The sequence below is a fragment of the Oncorhynchus masou genome, chromosome 32, assembly GCF_036934945.1.
Source record: "Oncorhynchus masou masou isolate Uvic2021 chromosome 32, UVic_Omas_1.1, whole genome shotgun sequence".
Lineage (NCBI taxonomy): Eukaryota > Metazoa > Chordata > Actinopteri > Salmoniformes > Salmonidae > Oncorhynchus > Oncorhynchus masou.
Genome location: NC_088243.1, coordinates 14,323,918 through 14,345,663, shown reverse-complemented (window position 1 = coordinate 14,345,663; position 21,746 = coordinate 14,323,918). Strand labels below are relative to the sequence as shown.

Below are 21,746 nucleotides of genomic sequence, written 5' to 3'. Positions count from 1 at the left end.
CATATGTGTGGAGACGGTGTTGAGAAATTCAACAGCGGATTTCATAATTCTCCCGCACAGTGTTGAACCTCGTACAATCATTCGGAAGTCTTGCGAGATTACAATCTGTTTCACTAAGCGGATTCTGAATGGACAGCGCAGCAGTTGTCAGTCTGCTAGCTACGAGGCTACACATTGTGTGGTCTGGAGTCTTATTCTGTTAAATGACCAGTCGCCACTGTATCTTACTTCTACCTTCCAAATATTCTGGGGTTTCAGAAACCCTGATACGCCATCCCATCTGGTTTGCGCTTAGTGGGGCTATCATTTGTTTTTCAACAGGACAATTACCTGCCCTCCACAATCACCTGACCTCAACACAATTGAGATAGTTTGGGATGAGTTGGACCACAGAGTGAAGGAAAAGCAGCCAACAAGTCTTTAGCGTATGTGGGAAGATGAAAAATGTTGGGAGGATATATTTCTCCCATGGGCAAAGAAATTTAAAAAGGTGTGACGATATTAATTAACAATACTTTTGATCTGAATGTGCAAATTGTCCAAACAGATCATCAAGGTAGATGGATTCTTTTAAATATCTCATTGGACCATAAATAGATTTGGCTATTTTAATCTATTCTGTCCAGATAATGATGATCCACACTTTAAAAATATATGATAATTTATCAAACCTACAAGCAATACAATACTCTATTATTATGGTGGGAGATTATATGGTTATATTTTCTTTAAAGTCAATGGACCCTAAAGAAAATCCCACTACAACCCATCAGCCTCATGCTCTTAAGGAAATCACACTACAACCCATCAGCCTCATGCTCTTAAGGAAATCCCACTACAACCTAACAGCCTCATGCTCTTAAGGAAATCCCACTACAACCCATCAGCCTCATGCTCTTAAGGAAATCCCACTCCAACCCATCAGCCTCATGCTCTTAAGGAAATCCCACTACAACCCATCAGCCTCATGCTCTTAAGGAAATCCCACTACAACCTATCAGCCTCATGCTCTTAAGGAAATCCCACTACAACCTATCAGCCTCATGCTCTTAAGGAAATCCCACTACAACCTATCAGCCTCATGCTCTTAAGGAAATCCCACTACAACCTATCAGCCTCATGCTCTTAAGGAAATCCCACTACAACCTAACAGCCTCGTGCTCTTAAGGAAATCCCACTACAACCTAACAGCCTCATGCTCTTAAGGAAATCCCACTCCAACCTATCAGCCTCATGCTCTTAAGGAAATCCCACTCCAACCCATCAGCCTCATGCTCTTAAGGAAATCCCACTACAACCAATCAGCCTCATGCTCTTAAGGAAGTCCCGATTATCATGGATATGTTGGAACTAGTGGAAATATGGAGCCTTAAATACCCTGACCTGGTGAGATATACATGGTGGAGGCTCACTCAAGCTCGTCACCTTGTCTACTTTCTTATGTCATTCTCGATGGCCCCAAAAGTTAAAAAGTGTTGATAGAGGACAGAATGCGGTCGGACCCTCAAATAATTGGCATATACATTACTCTTACAGAATTTTCACATGACAGGAGAAATTATAATGGACTTTTCCATCATCAAATAGGTGTAGCAGATCCCGTAATTGTATGGGACACTTAACTGTGCATTTAGAGGCCGTGCAATCAGTACTCATCTATAAAAAAAAAAGCAATTTAGGTCCAAAGAGTTCATATTAACAAAGGAAATAGAGAGACTAACAGTACAGATAGTTAGCAATAAAAACTGTACCATAGAGGCACAGAATAAGTTAGAGGAAAAACAAAAAGAACATATTCAAGAAAGAGTGTAAAATATAAAAATAAAGTTACCTGGATGGAATATTGGTAGAAATGCACCAAATTATTTTTTAATCTTCAACATAGAAATGCTACCAAAATGTGAGTCACCCCATGATACACCAAACAATATTTTGAAAGAGGAAGCAAAGTACTTTAAGCATATGCTTTTGTTTGTGTCCATCTCCACTTACCGAAGTTAATTGTAAGGATTTTTTTTCTATGAATAATGTAAAAGTAACAGCTGTACCGAAAGACTCATGTAAAGCTGAAATTGAGGTATACAGTGCATTCAGAAAGTATTCAGATACCTAGACTTTTTCCACATTTTGTTACGTTACAGCCTTGTACTAAAATGGATTAAATCATTTTTGTACCTCAATCTACACACAATAACCCATAATGACCTAGCAAAAAACATGTTTTTAGAAATGTGTGAAAATATATTAAAAAACAACACACATTTACATAAGTATCCAGACCCTTCGCTGTGAGACTCGATATTGAGTTCAGGTGCATCCTGTTACAATTTATCATCCTTAAGATGTTTCTAAAACTGGATTGGAGTCCACCTGTGGTACATTCTATTGATTGGACATGATTTGGATTGTAAATAATGTCATCCATTTTAGAATAAGGTGGTAATGTAACAAAAGTCAAGAGGTACGAATGCTTTCAGAACGCCCTGTATTAAACATTTTTGATGTACTCAGAGGACCGTTATTAGCATGTTTTAACCACTCCTACATAAATCATAGATTATCAGATACTCAACAAGAAACAGGACACAAGTGGTAAATATAAGGAGTCCATACATTTTTTTGGAGACCCCACTTCAGTGTTGTAATGCAAAAATTCTAGCAAAATGCATTGCGCATAGATTTAAAAAGCTATTGTCATATATCATTCATTGTAATCAGACAAGTGTTTTTCATGGACGATACATTGGAGATAATATAAGACAAGTACTGGAAACAATAGAACAGTGAAAAATCTGGGAAACCTGTTCTGATTTTCATAGCTGACTTTGAAAAGGCTTTTGATTAAGTACAAGTGGAATTTATATATACAAATGCCTGGAATAGTCCAATTTGGAAGAATCTCTTATATTGTGGGTTAACCCGAGGTGTAGAATAGTAAATAATGGCTACTTGATGACGTGGCACGCAACCATTGGTTGATGCATGCAACGCCTGAGCAGGGAAACACAACCATTGGGTTGGGAACGTCAGCAGGCCTCCCAGCATGATGGCTGCCACGTTGAGGTATTTGACTGGGAATGCCTCCCAGGCAGAGGTTGGTGGGAGGAGCAATAGGATGGACTCATTGTAATGGCTGGAATGGAATCAATGGAAAGGCGAGAAAAGTGGTTTCAATGTATTATATTCCACTCATCACAATGAGCTCGTCCTCCTATAGCTTCCCCACACTGCTCCCGGGATGCCCGACATGTTGAGGTATTGGGTTGGGCGCCACCAGAGATCTAGGCGTATAGGAAGGGGAGAGAAATATACAATTGATTGAAGGTCCACGAAGCTCCAGTTTACCGCCTCCAAGAGGGTGCTTACTAGCTAGCAATGTTGTCGCTACTGTTAATTCATTTGGCTTTAGTTTGTCAATTAAACATTTAAAACCTTCAATAGCAGTTTTGCTACAGATGCGTGGCTAGCTTAGCCTAAACAGAGATACTATAATGACGAGATGGTCTTGTCTATGCACTAACAATGGGAGTTGTTGTCCCAAAGGCAGGAAGGCAGACAGTCTGCTTATTGCTGTATCCTCACATGGACAGACATGACGTGAATGCGGCATTATCAGAAATTTGGGACCTTTCAGATAAACTTAGGTTATTTGCATAGAGCTTCCTATTGGTTGATTCTGATACTTTCCATGTGGGAAACTCGAGTGTCATCTTTCTACGAGTAAGCAAGTTCCCGACACGACGTGAACACGGCAACTACCACCAATTGCTAACAAGAAAGTGCAGACAAACTACAAATGCATTTCACATTTAGGTGGATGTCACTTTCAATCACTTCTAACCAGACAACACAAATTAATTTTAAAATATTCAACAAAAATAATAATTTGTTTAATGTTATGTGAAGAATGTAGCCCTGTAAACATAGAAATGAACCCAGAGTAAACTCCTAAAATAGCCTTATAAATGTACCCTTATAAGATCCATGCAAGTCCAGGATGAGCAGTATACTTCTCCTTTTCTCTCCAACATTTCACTTGAAAAAGAGTGAGGTGGAAAAAGACCAGAAAACCATTGTCCTTACATGGAGTTGGGGGAGAAAGATAAGGCCACTTTCAAAACGCCTCAATCCTAAAAAAATGTCCTTATTTGCTTGATATGCATATCTAATGACAAATGATATTCCCAGAATCTATCTTCAAGTGAACCTCTACTCACTCTACCTTGGTCTCATCCTGTATGTGTAACAAAGACTTGGCTACAGATCACTAAGTGTGGGACCAAGTCACCACCCCACTAATCTCAGTTAACCCAGAGCAAAAATCTGGAGTCATTTGATCAGATGTTTATGTTTACATAGTCAGTCTACACGAGACGACCACCCCACCAAACCTGGTCCTATTCTCAATTGTATCCTCACTTCCACACAGAGGAGTTGGCTACAGCACAAACAGATTGAACAAGCAGGCTAAACCTAACCCAACCGACCACACTGTTCACCTTAGAGACGCAATTCAAACAGCTAGGGTTCAGTGATAATATGAATGTGTTTATTTTGTCCATTGAGAGAATGCCAGGGGCATTTCCCAGCTCTGTGTTTGGCAGTATGATAGTTAGCACCTGTAGTCGTCTCTCTGGTTCAGTCTTCCTGAGGGTCCCTGGTACTGACCAACAGAGGCTCGTGTTCAGTTGGAGAGACGTTCTAGAATGCACGATTTGATTTGAAATTAAAGTTTGTTGGGGCCTGTATTCATGAAACACCTCAAAGTAGGATTGGTGATCTAGGATCAGTTTAGCCTTTTAAGATCATTATGAATAACATTGACATGGAGGACCTGATCCTAGATCAGCACTCCTACTCAGAGATGCTTTACTAATACTGGCCCTGGACTGTGTATAATTGGTCTTGTCGTTGTATCCAATCCGTCTGTTTTTCTAGTTTAGTCCTCTGCCTTGGCCTCCATCTCTCCATCCTCATCATCTCCGTCCACCTCAGCGTTCTCTCTCTCCAGTCGCTCCAGCTGGCGTGCCAGCTCTGTCTCATCGGTGTCTGTCACAACCTTCGCCTGGAGGGGAAGACAACACACAGGAAGACAAACAAATTGACATTAAATGCGCTATGTCCTGAACCTTCTTGTCGTTTTAATGCTGTTTTAATGTGGTATCTCTGGTAAGATTTCCAATGTATTTATTACATATATCGTCACTTGCAGTTTTCTTAAATAATTCGCCATTTATTTTCAAACAAGTTGAAATTGAAAACAAGTACTATCTCCGGGGTGACAATTTTGCCCATGCCATTTGTTTTTATATTCTCAATTTCAAATTGTAAAATTAAGTTTGCAATTAAATTGGTTCTGCAATGTTGAAAAGCCAATAAGATGTGGACAACCAATTTTTTTCAATTTCAAATTATTTTAGAAGAAATAGAGTATTATTTATGAAAAAGTACAAGAGTGACAGTATATTTGGCCACAACTGTATGACAGGGGTTTCAAGAAAGTTTCCATGAAACCTCCACCACCCCACCCCAACCAAGCTTGGTCTTTTCCATTTCCCCTCTCTTCATGTAGCATCAAAAGACAGCAAAAAATATTTCAGCTGCAAATTGGACAATAAAGTTGCATCCTATTGCACTGACGTCCATCTGGATGTTGAAGACTCCTCTCTTCTCCTCGATCTTCTCTTTGATGGCAGCCATGGCCTGGTTGAGGACAGAGAGACCCTCTGTGCGCTCCAGCGTGGTGGTAGTCATGACATAGCGCGGCGGCGCTATCAAATTAATCTGTCAGAGAGCAGAAGACACAGGTTTATAGGAGATAAATCATGTGTTGGACTATGTTGTTGTGATACACAGACGTTTTCCCGGACACAGATTAAGCCCAGTCTTTGACTATAGAAGTCACTTTTAATTCATGCTTTTTTAGTCTAGGACTATACTATGTCTAATCTGGGTTCAGAAAAACAGACTGTTGAGGGGTGTTTGTTGTTGTTGACCTTGATGGGCATGGCCTCTGTGGAGCAGCCTAGCCCCGCCCTCAATGCTTCTTTGACAGCATCAATGCCTTCATAGCCATAGCAGGCCACCTCAATGTCTGAGGGAGAGACGTGTTAGTAATATGTTAGAATAATATTTTATTCTATCATACTATATCAAAACTCATCAAGCTACTGCTATGTAAATGATGTACAAGTAGACGGGTAAGCTTTAGGTGCACTGTACAGCATGTGCATACCTGCTCTGATTTTGACAGCCTGTGGTGTGAGTCTTCTGTTGATGTTGTCAATGAGCACAGCCTTCTCCTCCTCTGTCAGGTCCAGACAATCTAAAATGGCTGGGTCCCTGTGGGCCAAAACAGACATATTAACACATTCAATCCTGGGACGTCCAGTGCAATAGCTAAATAATATGTCTATTGGTGTGGATCTGCTCTAGAACCATTTTTTCCATTTCTAGTTACAGAACTTCGCTATTTTCAATACATTGAAATTAGGAATGGAAGTAATTTTGTGGATCTCAACAAGAGAATCCCCTCCACCAACCCTGACCAGGATGTCAGTACTCACGCCACAGCCTGTTTGAAGACATCATAGGCTCCGTATCCAGGCCTCTTGTACTTCTCATCAAACACCCAGGCAGTGCGCGTGAACAGGCTCTCCAGCTGCTCCTCCTTAGTGTACTCCAGAACCTCAGCCACATGCCTCAATATGCTGTACACCTGTCATAGTAATATCAATAATATTACATATTTATATTGCGTTTTTCAAAGACCCAAAGTCGCTCATGACAGAAGACACACAGGTCTCGGTTTACCGGCAAAAATATTTGAGTACATATATATAAATCATTTGACACATTTAAAAGTACTATAAGTTAACATAACCAGCCCTTCTGCATTTTCAGCCAAAGGCAAAAGATGACATTGTACTACACTATGAACATGGAGATGTGAGGACTTAGACAGCATACCGTTTTGGATTTGGTGAATTTGTCTTCACACTTGATTGCCTCCTCGGGCGAAACTCTTCTCTTGGACAGATCAATATAACCTAAAGAGAGAGAGTAGGGAAATGAACCATCAATCCTTGGGACCAGGCTACAAGACAAGCCATCACATCCACATAGACAGGACTCTTCCTCTCACCTTTCTCCTTGTCCACTCGGATGACGACCACACACTCGTTGCGTCCAATCCTGATGAGTTTGTTGATGGAGCGGATACGTCTGCGAGACAACTCGCTCAGCAGGATCATGCCTTCGATGTTGTTGTACTCTAACAGGCTAACGTAGGCGCCCATCTCTGCGATGGAGCGCACGTTGACCATCACCACATCTTCCACCTCTGGAAACCTGTGCTGGTAGAATCTACAGCTGAATGACGGCATTCTTCACTCTGTGTGGACGAGAGGATACCATAAAATATATTGCAGAGGATAGTAGCTAGTTATTGTATTCTCATTCTGCCTGTAGCCACTACCCTATGTCATTATGCCAACTCTGAGGTCTGGACCTTTATGGCACAGGCGGTAATGCTTGAAAGAGGCAGACAATTAACGTTATACAGCAAATTATCATAGAACTTGTACCTGGCCTAGAAGCTAGCTAACTAAAGGATGAGCATACGTTAACTTGTATAAGGACAACTTGCTTGCTGCTGTAGCTAGCAACCTTATAGTAACAAAGGTTGCTAGCTACAGTAGCAAGCAAGTTAATGTTAGTTAGCTAGCCTCTAGTTCAGCTACAAGTTTTTTTTTAGCTAACGTTAGTTAGCTTCTAGTTCAGCTACATTTTTTGGTATTATTTGTTAGTTAGCACCATCAGCTAGCTACTGATAATGTATAGAAGAGGATCAGCTGGATAGGATAGCCAGATGAATATGCTAGCTAGCTAACGCCGCTTTGCTGAGTCTCATGCGTTCATCAACAGTTATTCATTCATTCAGAACATAACACTCAGACGTTAAGTACTCGCCTTATAGCTACAGATATATCCAAATCTTGATATTTAACTATATCCTTAAGTTGTTACATTAAAATTGTAGTAATTTCAAAAAGTAACAATATCAAAGATCGAATTCAACTATTTCATCAGCATGCGTGAACATGCGATCTGACCCGGAAGCGGAACTGGAAACCTTCAAAAACATTTTTTTTCTGATAGTGTTTCCACTTAAATTAGTAGTTTTCTTTTCCCCCACAAGGTGTCGCTCTGAGTGTTTTGAAGCAAGTTAATAAATACTAGACATACTGGTAGATCGATTACTCTTTCACATTGAGTTGACCACTTACATACAGTATTACACAATAAAAATGGCATGAACATGATTCAGAAAGGGGCTCCCGAGTGGCGCATCAGTCTAAGCCACTGCATCTCAGTGCTAGAGGCGTCACTAGACACCCAGGCTGTATCACAACGGGCTGTGATCGGGAGTCCCATAGGGCGGGCGGCACACAATTGGCCCAGCGCTGGCCGGGGTAGGCAGTCATTGTGAAAAAGAATGTGTTCTTAATTGACATGCCTAGTTAAATAAAGGTTAAATACAAAATGTTAGACGTCCTCCAGTGATTTGTGAAGTTTTACTGTTGCAAAGTGATATCCCAAGTATAAATACAGTAAAGTACACACATTAAAAGGGCAAACTTCAAGGAGTAGGGTATTCAAATCTTTGGTCTGATGTCATCTGCCTCCCTCTTTCCTTCCTTGAGGAACATTAGAGGAGCAATAGAGAACAGTGCTGAAGAAATGAAAGAACCAAACACTACTTCTACCAATCTGGTCTTTAATTCACATGAATAATTCCTACAAAAACAGATCTACAGGAATAAAAACTTTTTTTATAATATAGTAACCTTACATTCAACAACTCTACTTCCAATAAACAGCTCAACATCTACACAAGGTGTGTACTGCACAGACTGAAGAGATATTATAATGAATAATATTATATGGACAGGGATGACAAGGTCCTAGATCTGTTCTCCAACTCTGAGACAATGAATAAAGCCAATTGTTACAAACTCCTCTGACTATGGCATACATGACAGAAATAGTCAGAGGAGTTGGGTAGAACAAACAGATCTGGGATCAGGCTTGAATTGAGGGGATCATGGAGCCAGTACCAGCAGAACCTCAGTTCTGGTTCCAGAAGCAATATGAAGGGAGGGAAGGGTGGCAGAGTGATCATTCTACAAGTGCATTACTCTGTACATAATACATCTATTTTTAACATTACATATATATCAATGTCAAATATCTATACACCACAATATCATCAATAATAACCCAAATTAAAATGGTGTTATAATGTGTGAAACAGATCTTTGTTAAGACCGTTTCCCCATTGTGTCTACTAGAGATAATACTTGCCTGCTTTTCAGTGAGTCCTGCCTCCACACACACACACACACACACACACACACACACACACACACACACACACACACACGTGAGCTCCAACCTATGAACATACCATCACCACATTTAACAACAAACATACAAACAATTTTTATGTAATTGTAGGCTATTTTTCCCCGCATTTAGGCTTATCGGTTCGTTCAAGTTCATTTCACAGACCCATTTCAATAACACCTCTGAAAACAAAACAGAGATGTATGTCACACATTTAAAATATCACCTGTGGTGAAAACCATCAGATTAAAAATACAGCATAGATGGATCGTTCATAATGAATCTCAGTGAATTAGAAAATGCATTTAATATAATCCCACAGACAGCGGTGCTCAGATACTCTTTAGTGTTTTCTGTGAATAGAATAGTACTGGTTACATTCACTATGGTTACACTCCTACAGAGTAGCACAGGAACTATGCATGATGAATACTGAGATAAAACTAAAACTACCCCAGGAGGGTTTAGTGTCAAAACTTTTAAACACCTCTAATAATCTTTAAATCCTGTGATTCTGGACAGGACAGTTTTGTATTTAGTTATGACCAAGGGTATATTATTTACGCCGATTCTGTTGTAAAATGTTTAATCTGTTGCAAAGCACTTAGCAACAGAAACCATTTATTACAAACGGAAAACGCTTTGGAACGACAAAATGTCTATTGGACAAATTCAGGTAGGTCCCTCCCCATTTAGTACCATTTGGTTCTTTAAATGGTTTGTTGCAAAACGTAATAAATACACCCTATAGCGCTTGGGTAGAAGTGAGAGGTGGTGTTAGGGCTAGTTTATTATCCTCTAGTACTGTGCCGATCCAAAATGAGCAGAACTGGCCTGGTTATGACCCACCATAGTTTAAGACAATGCTGGAGGACAATGTGGAAAGAAAATATCAGAGCCACAGCACAGTAGTGTTGATTGGCACCATAGTTTGAAAAGGGTAGAAGGCAAGTAGATTAGAATGAGGCAGTGACTCTTAAGCACCTCTCAGATCTAATTATTGTTATGTCAAAACACCAGTTAGATAAACCTCCAGCATTGTGCTGTGCTTTAGGGTAGTGCTGACCTGGGTTCAAATAGCATTTGAAATAATTCAAATACTTTCAGGTTTTGCTTTCATGTACCTGGAGTGCCAGATGGGGGTAGGGTTTGCACTTGTGGGACTATTCTATTGTTCAATCAAGCACAGCTAAAGTATTTGAAATGATTCCAATTGTACTTGAAACCAGGGCTGCTGCAGTGGAAAGAGAGCCCAGATGCTGAGATAATGTAATCCGACACCTGGGTGTGATCACCTCACAGATAGTTTCATTAGGTGAACAAATCCCATCCATGATGATACTTGTAGTAGCCTAATCCCATTCCCATCTGCTATGTTAGAGATCAGAGGCACCTTACTGCCAACACTCACGACTATGGCTGAGTGATGTCAGTTCGACATTAGAGAACACAGACACACCTGAACTCACACACGGACAGAGCATGGGTACAACAACATCTGTGTAATTTAGGAGAGACATTCACTGACTGGATAATAATATGTCATACATAGAAGCTATGGGTTCTTCTTCTCATCTTTGAAAACTTATTTAAAATACAATATATTTACAATTATAAATAGTTATCAAAAGCAGGATAGAAGCATTAATTATATTTCTACCACAAGTGCCACGTCTTTACATACTTCCTACCTGGAATGTGAATAGTTAATTTAGTGAAGAGAAATACGGAAACAAAAAAAGGAAAAAAGGACAAATTATCAGAGCAATAATACCTCAAATTAATTTCCCCAGGCAGTCTCAGAAGTGAATAGAAGAGTTCAGTTCAGCATAATAGTGATAAGAGCTGGAACTGTTTCATTCATCTTCAGCTTGTGGTGATTGAGGATCTACCTCCAGTCTCACACAGAGACTGTGGTTGGAGAATTGAGTCAAGCCAAATCATCAGTGGTGTGTGTGTGTCAGGTAGGGCCCTATACATTTTTTAACATTTAAAAAAAAATCTGTAGGATTCCGTTTAGTTTTTCCCCAATACCGTTTTCTCCTTTTAGTTTTTCCAGATTTCTATTTCCCCTTGTTTTTTCAGGTTTTCACTTAAAATAGAAAACAACTAAATTGGATGTTCTAAGTCCACAACAATGCTCAAACCACATCTGGAGACCACTTTTGATGTCTTGGAACATTTTTTTTAAATGTTCATTTTCGGGTGTAGTTACCCTTTAATTCCAGTGCTCGCAAGAGGCCGTTGTTTAGCAGTGTTTTTGTAGCTCACATGCGATGACAGAGTTTGCAAAACAAATACCCACTGGATTGATGCAAATAATATTATTCTGCCAGGTCAGCAGAGGCTACTTGTAGTTAACATTTAAATGAAGGTTTTTGTGAAAGCCTTTCCATCTACCAGAAGACTGTTCATTAGCATCATCGCTAACAGCTACACAAAGTGGTAGACGCACTGCACACGCAGACGAGGAATTATCTTTGCTCATTCAGAAACTTGCAGGAAATAAGAATCACTGATGCATTCTGTTCATGTCTTATGATAAACTTGGGAAAATTAATACATTTAGTTGATCGCCTACAAAGTTCAATAAATGTTAGCATATTGTTGAATTATGTTTCAATGTATTGATTCTGTGATTCCGTTCACTTTCTGTGCATTGCAGATTTTACAGGGCTCTAGTCAGGTTAGCATTGTGGGTGTGTTATACTGCCCCGGCCCTTAGCGTAGCCAGGAGGAGGGGACCCATTGTGGCTCTGTGTCCAGTTTGTTGATCAGCCTCAGCAGCTCCTGATAGGCCTTGTCCTGGTCTGTGTTCACAATGGCTGCATCAAACAGGTGGCCAAAGTTCTGTTCCATCTCACGGGCCTTCTCGATGATGTCACGCAGCTCCTCTGGCTGATGGAGAGAAAGGGTTGGGGATAAGAGAAGGAACACAGCATGTTTCCCCAGGTTAGCTTGATGTTTGTCCTAGCCACTGTGCTTCTGCCTCTACATTGCTTGCTCTTTGGAGTTTTATGCTGGGTATCTGCAAAGCACTGACAACTGATGATGTAAAAAGGGCTTTAGAAAATACATTCGAATAATTATTGATTGCTAGATGTCAAGTGGATGAGCTTGACCAAGACTTAGTAAACCAATCTTACTGACAGACAGGACCCTTTGGGGTCAAAACAATGGAGGAAACAGATGTGGTGTTCGAAGGATTCAGTACCTTTGGGTTCTTGCTCTCTTTGGTCAGGAGGGCTCGCAACCGTTCTTGGGAGGGAGGAGCGATGAAGATAATGTAAGGCTTTAGATCCGAGCTACGCAGAGTCTTCAACGACTGGAGAGGGGATGGAGAGAACTCCCAGTCAGACACGGCAGAACTTATGTTCTCTTATAATACCTCTTCTTTACCCTCTCTGTCTGGCCTCCTCTCCCTCTCAACTCTCTATATTATTTCCTTCCCACCAATCACTCTCCCCCTCACCTGTGTGTGCAGACAGAGCAGGCAGATCTTGCCCATGTTGATGAGTTGGCGGACAGAGTCGGTGCTGGTTCCGTACAGGTTCTTCTCAAACTCTCCTGACTCAATGAATTTCCCCGCAGTGGCGTCCATGTCAAAGGCCTGGCGGGAGACAAAGTGGTAGTCTCTCCCACTCACCTCTACATCACGCCTGTTCCGCGTCGTGTCTGGAAGGAGCAAAAATATAACAAATGATTGACATTTTTCTTGCTAAAGAAAACAAAACAAGAACAGGAGAGTGGAAGGGATACAACAGACATTGACTGAAAAATCATATCTGGAATGGATACAAATGATCAAATTCTATACCCTCTAAATGTGTTGAGGAATATTTACTCCCTACAGTACAAACACATTCTCATTGACCAGATGGTATGCCCCTAAAACATCTAGAATCTTTACTACCTAGTACAAGGGATGCACAATATATTGGTGAACATATCAGAATCGGATGATATTAGCTAAAAATGCCAAAAACGGTATCGGCCCAATGTCTAGTTTAACGCCGATGTGCAAAACCGATGTCAAAGCTGACGTGCATATACAGTGGGGCAAAAAACTATTTAGTCAGCCACCAATTGTGCAAGTTCTCCCACTTAAAAAGATGAGGCCTGTAATTTTCATCATAGGTATACTTCAACTATGACAGACAAAATTAGAAAAGAAAATCCAGAAAATCACATTGTGTGATTTTTAATGAATTTATTTGCAAATTATGGTGGAAAATAATTATTTGGTCAACTACAAACAAGCAAGATTTCTGGCTCTCACAGACCTGTAACTTTGTGGCGAAATCTGCACGGAGCCTTCACCGTGCACTGCCACTTTAAGAGAGCATGAGCACTAAGGAAGGAGGAGATAAAGAGAGCTCATTCAGCTCTTTGGGGAGGGGCTCTTGGCTGGCGCGACAGTTTGATTGTGTTTGCTGTGCTGCAGAAGTTTTGTTTGTTTTTCAGCGTTTGTAGTTTATAAAGTATTTAACTCAATCATCGGTGTGATCGCGCCCGTTATGGATCGCATGGATTAGTAGCAACATTGTTGCGAAGCTTTACCATACAAACCAACAAACCATCGGACAGTCAGACCGTACACCGGCAGGCCTGAAGACCACAGCTAAGATCTCTCTTTTTCTCTCTCTTTCTCTTCCCTCTCGTTCCAGTGCTTTACCCTGCAACAGACTCTCTATTTTTCAAATGCACTTCCCACTGAAGTTCATTAGAGCTGGACTATTATTGCCCTGCCAGAAGTATTTTGATGGACATTTTAGTTAAAAGGGAGGTTGCTTGCAGATTGTGTATTGTTATGTGAACTGTATTGAGGTGAGGTGTACTAATGACATGTGGCCGAGAAGACTGTGGACATTTTTAAGGCCTTTGTTGTGTCGATGAACACCCCCCACATTCATACCCTCTGCACTCATCCACTAGAAAATAATACAGATTATTGCAAATCCTCTGTTGATGACTGGGTTCGTTCTTGTATGAAGTTGCTGTTTAATTGCTCTGCCATTATTAGTATTATTGTATGAGGTATTCTTGTTGGTGTTACCCCTGTGCTGTGATGTGGGTTTTATATGGTGTGTATTCTCTTTTCTCTCCACTGGCTATCTGGTAAACAGGCTACACTCTAGGCAGTCTCTTCTGCTGATGTGTGTGGGTCTGGTAGTGGTACTCTCTCTATTCTACTCTTTTCCTTTCGGCATGGTTAATACCTGCCTGGCGCCCAAACAAAATCTTTCTTTACCCCTCTCTAATAAATACCACTACAACTTCTTCATTAAGAGGCTCCACTGTCCTCCACTTGTTACCTGTATTAATGGCACCTGTTTGAACTTGTTATCAGTATAAAATACACCTGTCCACAACCTCAAACAGTCAAAATGGGGTCAAAATGATCACAAGAACGGTGAGCAAAAATCCCAGAACCACACGGGGGGACCTAGTGAATGACCTGTAGAGAGCTGGGACCAAAGTAACAAAGCCTACCATCAGTAACACACTACCCCGCCAGGGACTCAAATCCTGCAGTGCCAGACGTGTCCCCCTGCTTAAGCCAGTACATGTCCGGGCCCGTCTGAAGTTTGCTAGAGAGCATTTGGATGATCCAGAGAATGTCATATGGTCAGATGAAACCAAAATATAACTTTTTGGTAAAAACTCAACTCGCCGTGTTTGGAGGACAAAGAATGCTGAGTTGCATCCAAAGAACACCATACCTACTGTGAAGCATGAGGGTGGAAACATCATGCTTTGGGGCTGTTTTTCTGAAAAGGGACCAGGACGACTGATCCGTGTAAAGGAAAGAATGAATGGGGCCATGTATCGTGAGATTTTGAGTGAAAACCTTCCATCAGCAAGGGCATTGAAGATGAAACGTGGCTGGGTCTTTCAGCATGACAATGATCCCAAACACACCGCCCGGGCAACGAAGGAGTGGCTTCGTAAGAAGCATTTCAAGGTCCTGGAGTGGCCTAGCCAGTCTCCAGATCTCAACCCCATAGAAAATCTTTGGAGGGAGTTGAAAGTCCGTGTTGCCCAGCAACAGCCCCAAAACATCACTGCTCTAGAGGAGATCTGCATGGAGGAATGGGCCAAAATACCAGCAGTGTGTGAAAACCTTGTGAAGACTTACAGAAAACGTTTGACCTCTGTTATATACCCTTTGTTGGTAATGACAAAGTATTGAGATAAGTCAATAACAAAAGTTTATTTTCCACCATAATTTGCAAATAAATTCATTAATCCTACAATGTGATTTTCTGGATTTTTTCCCCCTCATTTTGTCTGTCATAGTTGAAGTGCACCTATGATGAAAATTACAGGCCTCTCTCATCTTTTTAAGTGGGAGAACTTGCACAATTGATGGCTGACTAAACGTTTTGCCCCACTGTACCTATATAATGTACAGTTGAAGTCAGAAGTTTACATACACTTAGGTTGGATTCATTAAAACTCATTTTTCAACTACTTCACAAATGTCTTGTTAACAAACTATAGTTTTGGCAGGTCGGTTAGGACAACTACTTTGTGCATGACACAAGTAATTTTTACAATTGCTTACAGACCTTCCAAATGGACAATGACCCAAAGCATACTTCCAAAGTTGCGTCAAAATGGCTTAAGGACAACACAAAGCCCTGACCTAAATCCGATTGAAAATTTGTGGGCAGAACTGAAAAAGCATGTGCGAGCAAGGAGGCCTACAAACCTGACTCAGTTACACCAGATCTGTCTGGAGGAATGGGCCAACATTCACCCAACTTATTGTGGGAAGCTTGTGTAAGGCTACCCGAAACATTTGCCCCAAGATAAACTATTTAAAGGCAATGCTACCAAATACTAATTGAGTGTATGTAAACTTCTGACCCACTGGGAATGTGATGAAAGAAATAAAAGCTGAAATAAATCACTCTTATTCTGACATTTCACATTATTAAAATAAAGCGGTGATCCTAACTGATCCTAAGACAGGGAATTTTTACTAGGATTAAATGTCAGGAATTGTGAAAAACTGGGTTAATGTATTTGGCTAAGGTTTTTATAAATGACGCCATGTAAAATTTTGCTCTACACTGCAACACAGCATTCCTAACCTATCGAGCAGTCAACAAGTCGAGCAGTCAACAAGTCGAGCAGTCAACAAGTCGAGCAGTCAACAAGTCGAGCAGTCAACAAGTCGAGCAGTCAACAAGTCGAGTAGTCAACAAGTCGAGTAGTCATTTGAAAGAATAAGATCATTTCAGCAAGACAACTCAAAGGCGAAATCCATTAACGGCAAGATAATGGAATTCATTGCTCTTGATAATCAACCGTTCTCTGTCGTGGGTGATGTTGGCTTTCGTGACTGGTCGAGCACCGGTACACATTAACGTTACCAAGTGCGCTGTTTTTCAAATGTTGCCCTACCAAGTTACACAGTAATAGCTTCACAACATACTATGGAAGGCCATTTGGGTCTTTGCGTGTCCAAAAATATATTTGACGAGTTAAATACGCTTTTAATTTGACACGTCAAATAGCAGTTCTATTGTAGAATGTTGTGAATTTACACGTGAAAGCCAAGCGCCACCACTACTATCAGTAGCACTGTCAAAGCTGTACAAAAACGTCTGCAAACAAGCAACCACCAGCCACGAACAATGTGTTTACAATACCGCGATGGTAATAAAGTAGTATTTGTTCGACTGCAACTTCTGGGGTAGCTAGCTAGATGTAGCTTGGTACCAAGGTAGCACCATTACAACCAGCCTGAAAACAATGACCAGTAGAAACTGCAGTCATTTTTACTATCCTGAGCAATGATTTATGAATTCTTTTGAATAAGTATTAGCTAGGTAGTCATTTGTTGTTCACCAATTGAACTTCAGTTCATGAAAATAAATAGCTAGAGTGAGGTTCTGTTATACACTATAGCCCTTACCATATCATATGTGATGAAATATTATTTGCTGTTGGCTTGTGTGGGTATATGTGTTATGCAACATAGCTGACTTGAGACATTGTTAACAGTTTCAGGGCCATGGGCTTTTCTCGTGATGGAAAAATACAGAATAACATGAAGACAGGAACTGTGTAATGAGTTGGGGGGGGGGCACATTCAGAACGTAGTGTTGCGAGAACAAACAGTCTTTTGTTAGATAACAGGAGCCAGGTGTGAGAACTGTATTGAGTGTGTGAGCGTATAGATATTCTACACAACTACAACGACTGACCGCTGAAGCGCCTAGGAGGCTGGGACCAGCTCGTGCGCCAACAATTAACGATAGGCTGGATGAGTTTAAACTACGCCCAGTCTCTACTCTGACAGGCCGGCTCGGAAGCAGGAACTACTTCTGTCAAGAGTATATTATAATAGCTTTGTCAGGAACAAGTCAGCTCTCTGTTTGCCCTGCGAGATGTGACAGAGAGCCCGTATATACAAAAATTGCATTTACCACTTATTGCTTAGCTGATAAAAAATACATAGTATAGAATTGGGTGACTCAGTGTCATACTTATCCTGATACCAGATTCGATTGACGCAACCCTTAACACTAGCCAGCCCAAAGCTAACGTTATAAGCAGCCAGCAAGCTTCATCTGGCTCGTGAGGCTTGACTGGACCGGGTTGTGAAGCTAGCCACAATAAGGATTAGGCACAATAGTGGAATTTGCAGTTCGCCTTCAAAATAAAAGTACCTATTTGAAAGTAATGCAGAAGGTTACAATTGATGGAATCATGCCATATTTAGACTAGATAATGTTAAACAAGGTTGAAATGTGAAATGGGGTAAAAGTCTACTCGGTGACACCCACAGAACACAACTGTTAAGAGTTTACGCAAATATTAGCGGTGCTGCTCTTATCGTGGGACTGTGACATTACCTCCCCAGTCAGCCTATTGGGTGTATTGACATTCATATTGCACTGTATAGCTTTACCTAATGATTGGGGAGCAATGAAATGGGGTATCAGTCTACTCAATACTCCTCCTCAGAGTTATCAGACTCAAACATCCACGCAGTATTGTTTTTCCTCAGGAATAGTTTTCAATACACATAAGTTGACAATAAATGTGTCTCAATTCACAGTTGTTTGAGTCCCACGATAAGAGCTACGATGCTAATGTTCTCTGGGTGTCACTGATCCACAAACCATAAGTAAGGCTGTACAGTGAAATAAGTATACTCCCAATGAAATTCTAAAGTATAATACATTCAGAGTAATTTAAACAGATTTTTGTCAAATTAACAAATAGTCTTTTGTTGATTTTATAGAACATTCCAACCTCATTTAGCATGATCTATTCAATTATGGCATAATTCTTCTATTTGTATTCATTTGCATCACCGACAATGACAAACTTATTTTGAAGTCCACTATTGTGGCTAATCCTTATTGTGGCTAGCTTCACATAGATGGGTACGACCACAAGAACTGTCTTATAAATTAGGGTTATTTTAGAGGACACCTAGCTATATAGTTAGCTAGCTAACTATAAGCTACTGAAACAGATTTGTTGTTTTGCTATGTTTTTGGGGAAGAACATTGTTTACATCCATTAGTTAGCTTATAATTTTTTTAATGACCAGCACTGTAGGTGTGCGAGACAACTTTACCAGCATCATAGGATAAGTATTGATGAATCGTTGTGACATATGAAATACGAGTGATAATGTAATCAATGTGTAATAACTACGTACAAAATGTATGAACGAGTTAAATTATTATGTGACGTGCAGTAATATTCAGGTCCTGATTGGTCAACAAGCTTACATGACACATCATAGTGTTATGTGACGTGCAGTCATATTCAGGTCCTGATTGGTCAGCAAGCTTACATGACACATCATAGTGTTATGTGACGTGCAGTCATATTCAGGTCCTGATTGGTCAGCAAGCTTACATGACACATCATAGTGTTATGTGACGTGCAGTCATATTCAGGTCCTGATTGGTCAACAAGCTTACATGACACATCATAGTGTTATGTGACGTGCAGTCATATTCAGGTCCTGATTGGTCAGCAAGCTTACATGACACATCATAGTGTTATGTGACATGCAGTCATATTCAGGTCCTGATTGGTCAGCAAGCTTACATGACACATCATAGTGTTATGTGACATGCAGTCATATTCAGGTCCTGATTGGTCAGCAAGCTTACATGACACATCAGTGTTATGTGACGTGCAGTCATATTCAGGTCCTGATTGGTCAACAAGCTTACATGACACATCATAGTGTTATGAGACGTGCAGTCATATTCAGGTCCTGATTGGTCAACAAGCTTACATGACACATCATAGTGTTATGTGACATGCAGTCATATTCAGGTCCTGATTGGTCAGCAAGCTTACATGACACATCATAGTGTTATGAGACGTGCAGTCATATTCAGGTCCTGATTGGTCAGCAAGCTTACATGACACATCATAGTGTTATGTGACATGCAGTCATATTCAGGTCCTGATTGGTCAACAAGCTTACATGACACATCATAGTGTTATGAGACGTGCAGTCATATTCAGGTCCTGATTGGTCAACAAGCTTACATGACACATCATAGTGTTATGTGACGTGCAGTCATATTCAGGTCCTGATTGGTCAGCAAGCTTACATGACACATCATAGTGTTATGAGACGTGCAGTCATATTCAGGTCCTGATTGGTCAGCAAGCTTACATGACACATCATAGTGTTATGTGACATGCAGTCATATTCAGGTCCTGATTGGTCAACAAGCTTACATGACACATCATAGTGTTATGAGACGTGCAGTCATATTCAGGTCCTGATTGGTCAACAAGCTTACATGACACATCATAGTGTTATGTGACGTGCAGTCATATTCAGGTCCTGATTGGTCAACAAGCTTACATGACACATCATAGTGTTATGAGACGTGTAGTCATATTCAGGTCCTGATTGGTCAACAAGCTTACATGACACATCATAGTGTTATGAGACGTGCAGTCATATTCAGGTCCTGATTGGTCAACAAGCTTACATGACACATCATAGTGTTATGAGACGTGCAGTCATATTCAGGTCCTGATTGGTCAACAAGCTTACATGACACATCATAGTGTTATGAGACGTGCAGTCATATTCAGGTCCTGATTGGTCAACAAGCTTACATGACACATCATAGTGTTATGAGACGTGCAGTCATATTCAGGTCCTGATTGGTCAACAAGCTTACATGACACATCATAGTGTTATGTGACGTGCAGTCATATTCAGGTCCTGATTGGTCAGCAAGCTTACATGACACATCATAGTGTTATGAGACGTGCAGTCATATTCAGGTCCTGATTGGTCAACAAGCTTACATGACACATCATAGTGTTATTTGACATGCAGTCATATTCAGGTCCTGATTGGTCAACAAGCTTACATGACACATCATAGTGTTATGTGACATGCAGTCATATTCAGGTCCTGATTGGTCAACAAGCTTACATGACACATCAGTGTTATGTGACATGCAGTCATATTCAGGTCCTGATTGGTCAACAAGCTTACATGACACATCATAGTGTTATGTGACATGCAGTCATATTCAGGTCCTGATTGGTCAACAAGCTTACATGACACATCAGTGTTATGTGACATGCAGTCATATTCAGGTCCTGATTGGTCAGCAAGCTTACATGACACATCATAGTGTTATGAGACGTGCAGTCATATTCAGGTCCTGATTGGTCAACAAGCTTACATGACACATCATAGTGTTATTTGACATGCAGTCATATTCAGGTCCTGATTGGTCAGCAAGCTTACATGACACATCATAGTGTTATGAGACGTGCAGTCATATTCAGGTCCTGATTGATCAGCAAGCTTACATGACACATCATAGTGTTATGAGACGTGCAGTCATATTCAGGTCCTGATTGGTCAACAAGCTTACATGACACATCATAGTGTTATGAGACGTGCAGTCATATTCAGGTCCTGATTGGTCAACAAGCTTACATGACACATCATAGTGTTATGAGACATGCATCTTTTTTTGACAGCAAAGCCCCAACCGTGTTCCATAGAAATCCTGGTTGAGAATGAAACGACTGAACAAATGAACAACGAAACAGCGCAGCAAGTAAGATAAAGAAATAGGTTTTGATTATGTTTTACTGGTAATGGGGACATACGTAATTGCTAACAAAATAACTCTTTGGTCAGTATGGTGTGTGTAACCTTTATTTAACTAGGCAAGTCAGTTATGAACAAATTCTTATTTACAATGACAGCCTACCCCGGCCAAGCCCAGACGATGTTGACCCAATTGTGCGCCACCCTATGGGACTCCCAATCACGGCCAGATGTGATACAGCCTGGATTTGAACCA

At 40.7% G+C, this 21,746-nt stretch overlaps 2 protein-coding genes across 2 annotated transcripts in view; both read right to left on the bottom strand.

Annotated features, from left to right (window-relative positions):
• Positions 1-3,868: 3,868 nt before the first annotated feature.
• Positions 3,869-8,121, bottom strand: eif2s1a (eukaryotic translation initiation factor 2, subunit 1 alpha a). The gene is made up of 8 exons (XM_064953348.1): positions 7,972-8,121; positions 7,145-7,393; positions 6,970-7,049; positions 6,567-6,718; positions 6,236-6,342; positions 5,997-6,094; positions 5,641-5,784; positions 3,869-5,065 (listed from the first exon to the last, which is right to left on the bottom strand). The coding sequence occupies exons 2-8, from the start codon at positions 7,383-7,385 to the stop codon at positions 4,940-4,942; spliced, it is 948 nt and encodes a 315-aa protein (XP_064809420.1). The 5' UTR covers positions 7,386-7,393; positions 7,972-8,121; the 3' UTR covers positions 3,869-4,939.
• Positions 8,122-8,762: 641 nt separating this feature from the next.
• The window catches only part of pals1a (protein associated with LIN7 1, MAGUK p55 family member a), a 55,199-nt gene continuing 42,215 nt past the window's right edge, over positions 8,763-21,746 (bottom strand). Inside the window, 3 exon segments of the mRNA XM_064953347.1 lie at positions 8,763-12,306; positions 12,623-12,733; positions 12,881-13,083. Coding sequence (XP_064809419.1) covers positions 12,130-12,306; positions 12,623-12,733; positions 12,881-13,083 — 491 coding nt within the window. The 3' untranslated portion in view covers positions 8,763-12,129.